At 39.5% G+C, this 12,472-nt stretch overlaps 1 protein-coding gene across 1 annotated transcript in view; it reads right to left on the bottom strand.

The window, feature by feature from the left end:
* Positions 1-12,472, bottom strand: part of NEB (nebulin) — a 192,085-nt gene that overhangs the window by 5,787 nt on the left and 173,826 nt on the right. Inside the window, 11 exon segments of the mRNA XM_023762218.1 lie at positions 443-535; positions 857-949; positions 1,241-1,333; positions 2,824-2,916; positions 3,505-3,597; positions 4,578-4,670; positions 6,765-6,857; positions 7,811-7,903; positions 8,391-8,483; positions 10,350-10,442; positions 11,359-11,451. Of these exon segments, the coding sequence (XP_023617986.1) occupies positions 443-535; positions 857-949; positions 1,241-1,333; positions 2,824-2,916; positions 3,505-3,597; positions 4,578-4,670; positions 6,765-6,857; positions 7,811-7,903; positions 8,391-8,483; positions 10,350-10,442; positions 11,359-11,451 (1,023 nt within the window).

Below are 12,472 nucleotides of genomic sequence, written 5' to 3'. Positions count from 1 at the left end.
CCTTCAAAACAAGTACTCGGGGTTTTTTTGTAGGTTTATGTCAAGATTTTATAAACCCATATGCAAATACAGACATCAAAGTCCTCCAGACACGAAAAACCCAAAACATCAAAACCAGAGAAGGCATCCATTTCAGAGTATTACCTGTTTCCTAGGATACCTTAAAAGGAAAGGAAAGCTGAAGACTGGAGGTGTTAGGAAGTCAATTTGTTACAGGTGGTTACGAAAAACTACCTCAGAGGAAAGGGAAAGGGGCAGAAAACGTTGGCAATTAACTTGTTATGTCTTAGCATGATCATTGGGAATTTAAAAGCACAGTTGTGTTAATTTTAGTGTAAATTTTCAGTGGAATAAGAAAGTGCACATTTTTATGAAGTTAAAATGTTATTGTGCAAGTTGTTGCATTCCCTTTTTTTTTTTTTTTTGTAATCCTAGAAAATACCGAGCTAATGTTTTCTTGGTTGCGCTTAGCTCTCTCCATCTCTGGAGTAACAGGTGTCGGAGTTGCTTTTCTCATGTTTTCTTTGTACAACACCTAGAGGAGCCAAGAGAGTATCCAGACATCAGAGAGCAGAAAACCATTTCTGAAAACCATCAGCTAGCTGGTGTTATGGCTCAATTATATCACACTCGATGGGAAACACCTCAGGAGGATAAAGCCATTAAAATGTTATTGTATAAAGCACAAGGTGACGTTTGGGCTGGAGGGGTTGGTTTGTTGTTTTTAAGCAGGTAAAGAAGAATTTTAATGGATAAACAAAAGTTTGGGGAAAACAGTGAGATAAATTAGTGGTATAACCATCTTTGCCAGGCTTGTTAAAAAGTGTAGCAATTTCTTTTCTCCTCTCTGAAATACCGAGCTAAAGTTTTCTTGATTGCGTTTGACTCTTTCCATCTCAGGAGTAAAGGGTGTCGGGGTCGCTTTGCCCAGGTTGTCTTTGTACAACACCTGTGAGATACAAAGTTGGACCCGAAAGTCACTAGGCGGCAATCTTCAGGCTATTAACTATAATGCAATTTGGGTGAGAAAACCCCATGTTTAATCTATGATTATTAGTGAGGATAGCTCTCAGTAAGAAAGCTTAAAGCCAGTTAATGGCAATTCTAAGTGTAGTATGTCATTTAGAGAAGGTTCTAGAAAACTGGCATGTGGTTTGCTTTTAACCTGGGGTGGAGTTAGGAGCAGGCCAAATGGCAGGGGTTACTTTGCAAAAATAAAAGCACTTTCTCAAGACAATACCGAGCTAATGTTCTCTTGATTGCGTTTGACTCTCTGCATCTCTGGAGTGACAGGGGTTGGGGTGGCTTTCCCCATATTTTCTTTGTACAAAACCTACATGTGTCCAATGGATCCAAAAAGGCAAAAAGAAGAAGAAAAGAATTACAGTCACCAAAAGTTTAAACAGAACAGGTAACTCGTTAGGAGGCTCAGGGTGCCAAACCATTTGGGCAGTGAGGTTAGACGGAAAGGAATACGCTTCCAGGGTAGGACCCTGCGCTGACATCCGTGCAGCCTGCAAGACAGACTCAGCGTGCGCCCCCTTCACCCTGCCCTGGTCCATGAATTCCAGCACCTGATAGGCCATCTAAACAGCACTTAGGGGCCTGGGCTGGAAGGCCCCTGGGAAGGGTGAGGCTGCTCTGCAGTGGGGAACCCCACCTTTTTGCAGCACTTAAACTCATATAGACACCTCAGTACAACCGTGGGTCCTTAAACAAGCAAAGGCCATCTCCTCTCTTTTCTCCTTGCTATCATTGTGTTGTGCCTCTTGCTTCAGTTTACTACAACATCCAACTTCTCAGCAATGATGTCACTATATGGTAAGTCAATTAAATACATGGTAACAAATCATGACAAATCCTCAACCTCGATGTCTCCCCTCAGTGTCATTCTTGGGGACACGGGTGGTTTTGGAAATGCTCTAGAGGAAGACTTCTGTTAAGGTGGTGGTTCTCAAAGTGGGGTCCCTGGGCAGCAAGGTCAGCAGCATCTGAGAACTTGCTAAAAAGGCACATTTCTGGCCCCACACCAGAAACAAGAAACAGTGGGGGCAGGACCCAGCAGTCTGGTTTAACAAACCCTCCAGGTGATTCTGGCGCACAGCTATTGGAGAAACCTATAGGCGGTGCTCACGTGGAGGCCACAGCGTTCTTCATTACATAAGCTAGTCACCCCGACACAAACCCCAGCCCCGGTCATTTATCAACATACAGAATATTGCAGAGCACAGGATTACAGGAAATGGCTTACCAAGTTAGCAGTTAAAGGTCATGAAAAAGACAAATAGAACTAAAATTGGTAAAACAAAAAACAGTTCTAGTGACACTTGCCTTTTTAAGTTAATTAATAACCATTTGCCAAAACCACTACTGAATATTCATTTGTCATTATTTCTGAAGGAGAGGATGGGGATTGTATTTCCCAAGGTCTCTTTGTCTAAATCTGACAAGGTAGATGAGAACCTAAAGTCATAGGCACAAGAACATACAAAAAACCCACAACTCGACTATGCCGCCTCCCAAATTTCACAAATACAGAAAACAAAGAGACCTTGGGGGTAGTGAATAGAGAGTAAGTTTGGGGAGAGATGAGCAAAACAATATTTTATTGGAAAATCCATTACTTCCTGATATTAGAATTTTAAATTGTGGATTAAAGCAATCTTGTTATTATGGGGTTAAGGCTAAGATAGCCCTATAGGGAAAAAGGATAAATGTGACCAAGAAATTCACAAAATGTAAGTTGCCTTTAAAAAGGAGGATTAATGTGTATTATTTTAAATCACTTTTAAGTAGTAGTTTTTTCTCTTCTTCCCAAAGTACCGTGCTAATATTTTCTTGATTGTGTTTGACTCTCTCCATCTCTGGAGTGACAGGTAAAGGGGTCCCCTTGCCCATGTTTTCTTTGTATAACACCTGTGTGATGAGAAAGCATCCAGAAAACAACCATAAGGAACATTTCGTTTGTTGTGAGCTTTTAAGGGTGAGTTCAACTTCCTTGTTACCAAGTTACACGATAGTCTAAGAAGCCAGGAGTTACACACGGACAAGGTGCCACAAGCTACTTTAACGGCAGCCATTCTTGGGATCTGAAAACACTCGCTAGGACACCAAGGACCTCAGCTGCAGTGGGTAAGGCTGTTGGAGTTACCCATGTTATTTTTTCATTTCTATGAGCACAGTACCTCCTAAACAATCACATAGGGATTTAAAATGGTTAAAACTCAGTTTTGTTGTTATCCAAGCAAACGAAAAGGTAAGGTGGTTTTAAAAACATGTATATTTTTAAAATACCAAGTGGCAGAGAAATCAGGATTAACTGAAATTTAAGAAATCGAGTTGATAGTAGTATAGAAATGCAAGCGCTGTACATATGTCCTTTTGCTAAGTGAGGTATATTAGAAGCAAAGGAAGGGAAGTGGGTTTCAAAAAATAATAAATGTTTAGTATCAATTTAATTATGAGGTTAAATGGCATCTTCTTTTCCCTTTCTGTCCCAAATACCGAGCTAATGTTTTCTTGATTGTGTTTGACTCTCTGCATCTCAGGCGTGATGGAGATTGGAATTCCTGTCCCCACGTTTTCTTTGTATAGCACCTGTATGGTAAGAAAGCATCCAGAACAAGAAGAGCAATCAACCACTTGGCCCCTCTGTGGAGCAGCTGGGAGCAAAAGGAAGAAAGTGAGTTAGAGGAAGGGAAATCCCACAAGCTTCTAGATCCAACCTGTATGAGCCTAGAGACATCTTTAAAGCGAGGGAATGCAGGAAAGAGCAGTGAACACTAGGAAATAGGAAAGGAAAGTTTTATATTTGCTGTTGTTTGAACTAAGCTCTGCAGCGATGAGCGACGGAGAGCAAAGGGAATGATTAGCCCTTCTCAGCTTGTTAAGAGGAGGGAGAAAATTAAAAGGGCAAGAGACAGAGAACCAAAGAAGTTATTCTCGGTTTGGAAATGTTATTAACAAAAACATAAGGATATTTGGGTTTTATAAACATTGCAAATATGAAGATTTGTACACACACATCTTCTTTTGTTGATTTTCAAAAGAAGTCCAAGTATTTAATTTTTAGTTTGGGTGAACATATTGGGAAAAATTAATCCTTTTAAAGGCAAATGGAGAGTAATGACAAAATGCAAAAACAAACAAACAAAAAACAACAAAAACATAAAACAAACACACACAAAAAACCTTGAAAAAATCTGTACAAATACCAGTAGGGACAGAGGTTAGAATAGGAAATGAGGCCAACAGTCTGATTGGTGCAGAATAGATGTTTGTAAGCTTCTGTTCAGATCAAATCAGCAAAGCGGGATAAATGTGGGTGCTTAGACATTGAGAATGTTATGCTTTTAAAAGCTGGACTGTAATAACACTTTTTTAAAAGTCAAATGAGTACATTAATGTTTAACCAAAATGGGGAAACTAATTCATAGGAAATGGTAGCATTAAGTTGCGAATAAGACGTGTCAAAGTTTTTTATTGGGATAAGTTGATTAGATTTTAAAATATAGCCATTAATATTTTAAAAATGTTTTTAACATAGTTAAGGGAATTTTTTTTTTCCTTTTAAATACCGAACTAAAGTTTTCTTGATTGTGTTTGACTCTCTCCATCTCTGGAGTGATGGGAATCGGGATCCCCTTCCCGAGGTTCTCTTTATACAACACCTGCATGACACAAGAAAGCATCCAGAAACACAAGAGCAGTCAGCACAGCCCTTCCCTCTCTGTCTTGCAGGGAACCTAGTACGAGACTGTGACATCAGACGGGAAAGACAACTTCCCCAAGTCAGCCTGTCTTTTCAAGCATAGATCTGGAGGACAACATGCACCATGGATCCATAGCTAAAGTGCCAGTGTGTTCGATATTCAGCATTTAGCCTAACTCATATATTCAATGTTTGTTTTCTGTATCAAGAAATAAAAAAAAGATACAAACGCTAATTTTATAAGAGCACTAAAATGCTTAGTGTACAATAGGAAGATTATCTTTCAATTAGATTGGCAAATATTTATTTTTCCTATACAAAATATCTTACAGAAGAACAGATATTTAAAACCCTAGGCCAAACCTATGCAATACGGTGAAATTGGTCTTTGCTAAGTAACTTCCAATTGTGGAGGTGGTCCAGTCTACAAGTCAAGGTTTTAATAAATACACAGCACTGCTTATTTTCCATGGTGTCATAAAGGTTCTATGCACCACTGGGCACTCTGCCTAAATGCAGCTTGTGTAATAATTAACACAAAGGGTTACTTAGAAAAGCACCTGTATGATAAGATCCTGTCCAGGATCATCAGAGTCATCAAGATCTTAAACAGATATAAATAATAATATACTTACTCTAATATAGAAGAAAATAATCCTGAAAAATTAATGCAAACCTTTGCAAAAGAAGGAATAATAATAATATGCCCACAAGGAAAACACTGATGATAACATTCCAAAAGTAGTATTAGTTGACATTGAAAATTTAAACGAAATCAAAAGATTGTTAGTGAATAGTAATTAAAAACAAAGAAAAACAAAACAAAAATACAGTGGGACTAATAAGAGTGATCACTTTATAAGTTATATAAATGTCTAATCACTAAGTTGTATACCTGAAACTAATACAGGTATACTGTATGTCAACTATAACGGAAAAATTAAAAAATATTCTTAAAAAAAGACAATGGGACCAAAGAAAGTTACTGATCTAATTATGTGAAAGAATTAAACATTAAGAAAATAGTTAAACAATTAAAAACCATTTTGGAGCCCCGTCCATATGGCTCAGTAGTTGAGCGTCAACCTATGAACCAGGAGGTCACAGTTCAATTCCCTGTCAGGGTATATGCCAGGGTTGTGGGCTCGGCCTCCAATAGGGGGCATTCAGGAGGCAGCTGATCAATAATTCTTTCTCATCATAGATGTTTCTATCTTTCTCTCCATCTCCCTTCCTCTCTGAAATCAATAAAAACATTATAAAACCACACACAAAAAAACGCATTTTGGATCAAACCTTCTCCCATTCCCCCCCCCCCCCCCCCCCCCCGCCAAATTCAGCTACATTTTCCTAATAACATTTGATTAGATCTGGTTCAGATTTTAGATTTGAATCTAAGATCCTTTTATAGAAGTCTCACAGACCATTTGAGGACTGTAGAGGTTTTCAGCAATAATAACACAAGAGAAAATAACATTAAATATAAGCTTATGGTCTGATTTGTGTGTTAAAAACAAATCAGAAGGTTTGGATTTCTATTCATGGAATGGCTTGTTTAGAACACGTATCAAGATGAGATTACTTTGGGTCCTGATACTGAGCCCTTTCCTTTCTCGGTACTGCTGCTGCTCCAGACAGGACCTATGTCAAGGTAACCCCTGTTCCAAGCAAGAGCCATTATTTTTACACAGGGCCTCGATCCTGTGTCTTTTCTTGTGATGCTAATCCAGAAATATTGAATAAAAAGAGTTCCAAGTAAATAATAACGACAGTGTTTGGGGTTTTTTTGGACATCAATTACCTTCAAAAGTCCCAGTAGTAACATAACAGGGGAAAACATAAGGAAAGGAACCAATTAAAGTTTTAAGGGACTAGTATGAAAAGCATAAAATGTTAGAATCAAACGCTGGTTAAAGAAGGATTCAGTTGATGAGATTTAGAAAGAGAATTTGTTAAATTGAGAATTTCAAAGGGACTCATAATAAGTTTGGATTTATAGAAAGTTAATTATTATTTTTTAAATATGGAGTTAAAGGAGCTTTCTGCCAAATACCGAGCTAAAGTTTTCTTGATTGCGTTTGACTCTCTCCATCTCAGGAGTGACAGGTATGGGGGTCCCCTTGTTCAAATTCTCTTTGTACAAAATCTGTGTGCACAAAAGCAACAACCAAATCAGCCTGGAGCCATCATTTAGGTAGACATAACCTTTGAAATAGTCTCTAAAAAGTATTTTTGTTTGTTTTCATAATTATGTAAAATAGGCCTAAATAACGTTAAGAAATAGAACTATAGGCCACCTTTGGACATTTAGTCAAACAGCACAATGTCTGTCTCTAAGCAGCATTAATACAGACACAGCTGCCAGGATGCAGGCAGGAGTCCTTACACAGGCCTTCTCTCAAAGACAGAGGACTGGACCTTATCAAATAGCATTCAAGTTAATGAGCTGTTGGTAACTCTAAATTAGGGAATGAGAGATAATAGATAGATTTGGAGAATAAAATAAATATTAAAAGCTAAATAAATAGTAGCTTTCAATGATTCTGAAGCTATGCCAAAGGAAAGCTCAGTTATATCTTGCGTGGTATACAAAAACAGCTAACTCAAGGAAACTTGTATTTCTGAGTTACTGAAAATTGCTGCATTGTCTTTTGAATGAAAATGTTTAAGAATCACATTTTTAAAAGAAAAACTGCAACCACAAAATATACATCAAACAGAGCCAGAATAAATACCACTAAAATTCTAATTAACATTGACCTTTTAAAGGGATGTTAGATTTTACTTTTGACGTGTGCCACACCAGTTAGAAACACCTATTGTTATTCAAGGAGGATCTGAGAAAGGAAATACTGAGTATTACAGAAGTTTAAGGAAAGTGATCAATACTATGTTTTAGGGAAAACAGTTAAAATTTCACACCAGAACTAAAGTAAATACTAAATTAGATTTAGATGAAAAACTGAAGTAATATTTGGTATCATTATTTTTATATAAATTTAGTAATTTTATAGGCAGAAAAATCAGATGTTTGTAACGTGTTAAAATATTATTTTAAATAAGAGTTAAGGGATTTTATTTTTGTCCCCTAAGAAATACCGAGCTAACGTTCTCTTGATTGCGTTTGACTCTCTCCATCTCTGGAGTGATAGGTGTTGGGGTTCCTGTCCCCAAATTTTCTTTGTACAAAACCTGTGAGATACAAAAAAGTACCCAGAAGACATTCAAAACAAGCATAAGGATTAAGGAAGGGAGAAATTTAAAACAGGAGTATGTGAGGGGGGAGTATTTTAGTGAATAATATTTAGTAGGATAGTGCTTTTACTTCACCATTTTAATGATTTCTACAATGCTAATTCTCAGAATAAAGAAGTACAATGGAAAGCACTGAGTTTAAGATATGAGTATAATGAGGAATTGTGTGTTAATTTTACTTACAGAATTTCACATCTAAGTACTCACACTTGTCAGTGGTTAAAGTACCATCAGAAAAGGGAGTCACTTTGTGTGAGTCCCGATGGTTTGGGTCAGGTAATAATACACACACGCACACACACAGACACAAATACACACAGAACCGTTGTTAAGATGTTACTCTTTTAAAAAAGAATGATGGGTTATTCTGGTAATTTTTTTAAATGGGAAAATAGAGTTTCTTATTTGATATATTTATAAATACCGAGCTAAAGTTCTCTTGATTGCGTTTGACTCTCTCAATCTCTGGAGTGACAGAGGTTGGAATGCCTGTTCCCAAGTTTTCTTTGTACATAACCTGTAGGAGATAATTAGAATACCCAGAAAGGTAAGATGACCGTGAATCCTTTGTATTACAGCTACACGTGTGCTATTTGGTGGAAACTCATAAAAACAGTCTTGCTTTCAAATATGACACCCAAGGAATAAGGAGAAGAAATTCCACAGTATTTACGTTTTATCTTGAAAGTAGTAATTTTACTACTTTAAAAACTGTGCACTAAATTGCACATTTTGTATAGTCAACACTTAATAGATTCCTAAAATGCACTAAATAGTAGCCATACTTTCAGCAATGAGAAAAATCTCTCCATTTTGTAACATCTTGTATTAGTACCTTTCATATAGCAGGTCCACAAAAAATCTATCTTACTTAATAAATAGGTTGCTTGGTTTAAAAATTTCTAATTGCACGATACTGTAATCCTTCAGGGTCATTGAGAATTTTCTGTTTGTTTTGCATTTTCTACTGCACACTCCTAGCTGGCCCCTAGTCTGTAGGTACCTTTAATGTGAGGAGACTGAAGGCATTTATTTTTTCAGGAAGAGCATCTTCCTGAAAAAGGTGATTGTCGAATCACTGAAACTGGTGCTTTGCTAGCAGGTAAGTCCCTATTTGTTAGGGTTTATGTCAGAGGACTGGACACTGTCATGAAGAGTGAGGAGCTTCCTGAACCTCTAGCCACCTTTCCTCTGAATGCTAAGAATTTTCAGCCTAACGGAATGAATGAACTCTTCTCAAATGGATGGATGCTACAATGTACTAGCACCTGGTGTGAGAGCAACATGAAAAATCTAGGGGTCTGTGTCACGGATGAGTTCCTAAAATCACTGACCAACTGGTGTTGATATCTTTGTTTTGCTAGGAAACTTTCAGGGATCTTAAAAGTCCACCATGTTGGTACAGAATTTTATTTCTTTACCCAGCAAGGCAGTATAACTGACCATGGACAGCAGAACAAAATAAAACCAGAGAAAGGCAAGAATTTGCATGAAAAGTGACAAAGAAACTATGGGCTAGTTTTCTTGGATGAGTGGACACAAAACTCTAAGTGAAGCCGGAACCATCAGGAAGCCAGAGTGTAGGCAGGGAGTGAAAGGGAATGACATCTAAATAATATGAGTGCCATGCAAGAGAAAGATCAAGTGTCTTCTAATGGCAACTAAATGAGAGTTCAGCCCTCCAGGCACCAGAAGAATCTCTACACCTTTTATTGGCCATAAACTATTTCCCAAACTTCACACAGTCTCTTGCTAGTAGCCAGCAATTGTTTGGAATCTGCTTATGGATGAGAAAGTGTATGAATGTGTGTGCACCTGAAATTCCTGGTAGAGAACAGGCTTAACATATAATATACCCTTGTGGGAAGATGACAGCTAGCCCCTTAAACACACGCTGCATTTACAAGGAGAGAGCAGAGGACACAGGGCAAGAAATCTTGAAAGGAGGGGAGAAAGCTGCAGAGACTTCAAAGTCTACCTTGGGTCCTCTGGACAGTGGAGAATGTCCTGATATAGACATACATGCACACACACATATATATGTATGTTACTTCTATGTTTATATGTATACGCTTTTGGTTAACTAACTTGAGATCGTCCAATAACCGTAGTGCTGCTGTTGGCACATTCACTTTAGAAATTGCAGGTGTGATGATTCATCAAGAAGCCAAGTCCCTCCTGCTCGCTGACCATGTGAAGACAGAGGTTTCTTATCTACTCTTACAAATTGCAGTGCTCCTCTCATGACCGAGGGAGAGTTCACACCATCCCCAAGGCATGGGAAGCCCTTGGGAGAAGGGAGAAGGGGTGAGATGGAGCTAGGGAGCGATGGGGACGGGGCTGGTCGCACAAACCCATGCGGAGTAAGCATATGGGCCACTACCGAGCTAATGTGCTTCTGCGTCTCCTTGACACGTTTCACTTCCGGCAGGTCAGAGATCGGGGTTCCTTGTCCAATTGCTTCCTTGTACTTCACCTGCAGATATGAAACGGGGGGCATGTGAGGTGTGATTAGCAGTCCTGCAATTTTTAAAATCACAAGTAAATAGCAGGAGTTCTCCACTTAGCTCGAATGGGGCCACATTCTGAACTGGGTCAGAGGAGAGCAAAGCCAAGGGCAAGGAGACTTGGCCGCTCTCCTGTCTCATTAGGGGGTGGGGTAGGGGTGGGGCTCTGGGTTAAATCTTTGACTCTGACATATTTTGTTTTCTGACAAGTGACAGAGTCTCTCCTTAACCAAACTTTGGTCAGACTCCATTCAGTCTTCTTCCTAACTAGACCTTAGCTGTTGGACTTCAGCCTCCATCTTTGCATCGTCCAATTTTAGCACAAATCCTGGCAGCATCTCCCACCCTGGCTATCTGATCCCCCTGGATATCTGACCAAATTCCTCGCCCCACCATCCCACAGGTGCAGCCTGATCACCCCGCCCCGCCTCCGGCAAGGGTGTGGTGAGTGGGTGTAGTTAGCCACAAGCCTCTGACCCCAGAATCTATGGCCCAGATGTTTTCTCTGAGTAATTTTCCACCCACTGATCCTCTCCCTGCCCACCCCAGCGTCCAGCTATAAATTCTCACTTTTCCTTGTTGTATTTGAAATAGAGTCCAGTTCTATACCGAGATCTCTTTCCCCTACAGTGCAGTGGTCCTGAATAAAGTCTGTTTTTTACCACGTTACTGTCCAGCCCTGGTTTGCTCTGACGGGCGTCTCCGTTTTCCATATCTAACCTCCGCTCACAAAAACCGCCCGGTGCTGCACTGACTATGAGGCGACCCTAACTGATTTGAGCAACTTAAGCTCCTGGTGACAAGGGTTTTGAGTGCAGCTCAGACATCCGTGTAAATGATCAAAAGGAGGCAGAAAATATCAAGGTGAGTCCACGGCGTCCTTACCGAGCTAATGTGGTCCTGTGTTTGCTTCACTCTCATCATCTCAGGGGTCTTTCCAATCGCTGTTCCTGGCGAGGGGTCCTCTTTATATAAAACCTGGGCATTCAGAATCGGGACAGTGTTACACAGAGGAAAGGGAAACCGGCAGTTACTGGAGAGAGTCTTGGAAACTTGGCTTCTGTGAAATCAAAAGACACTAGAAAAAGTCCTTAGGCAAGTACCCGAGTACCTGACGTCTTCCACGTCGGCATCAGTAACTCCCACATGCAACAATGGGTCACTTTCCAGATTTTGAGGTTTCTTTTAAGATTATCATACCGTATTAATACGGAAGGAGGAAAACCAGAAAATATTGATAAAAAAAAACGCAACTCGAGCTTATATAAAATACAAAATCCATGAAAGAAATGTGAAGTTGGTTGGTTATTTGGGGCAGAGATAAGAAATCACCAATGGAATACTGAGCTGCTGTAAAAAGGAAGGAACTCCTACCATTCGCAAGAGCATGGATGGACCTGGAGAGCATTATGCTAAGCGAAATAAGTCAGCTATAGAAAGATAAATATCACATGATCTCACTTATTTGTGGAATATAATGAACAACATAAACTGCTGAACAAAAACAGATCCAGAGATAGAGAAGCATCAATCAGACCGTCAAACCTCAGAGGGGAGGTAGGGGAGGGTGAGGGTAAGGGGGGGAGATCAACCAAAGGACATGTATGCATGCATATAAGCATAACCAAAGGACACAGACACTTAGGGGGCTGAGGGCATGAGCTGGGGGATGGGAGGGTTATAGGGGATAAGGACACATATGTAATACCTTAATCAATAAAGAATAAAAAAAAAGAAATCACAATATCCAAAAGAACTCCATCCTCCTGGAGCAAGACAACAGAGGTTACTGCTGTGGGATTTAAAAAATTTAAAGAGCCCTAGCTGGTTTGGCTCAGTGGATAGAGCATCAGCCTGAAGCCTGAAGGGTCCCAGGTTTGATTCCGAGTTGTGGCTCAATTCCCCAGTGTGGGGTGTGTAGAAGGCAGCCAATCAATGATTCTCTCTCATAATTCATGTTTCTATCTTTCTCCCTCTTTCTCTTCCTCTCTGAAATCAA

This window comes from Myotis lucifugus, unplaced genomic scaffold (assembly GCF_000147115.1).
Source record: "Myotis lucifugus unplaced genomic scaffold, Myoluc2.0 scaffold_238, whole genome shotgun sequence".
Taxonomy (NCBI): Eukaryota; Metazoa; Chordata; class Mammalia; order Chiroptera; family Vespertilionidae; genus Myotis; species Myotis lucifugus.
This window is presented reverse-complemented; position numbering and strand designations above follow the sequence as displayed.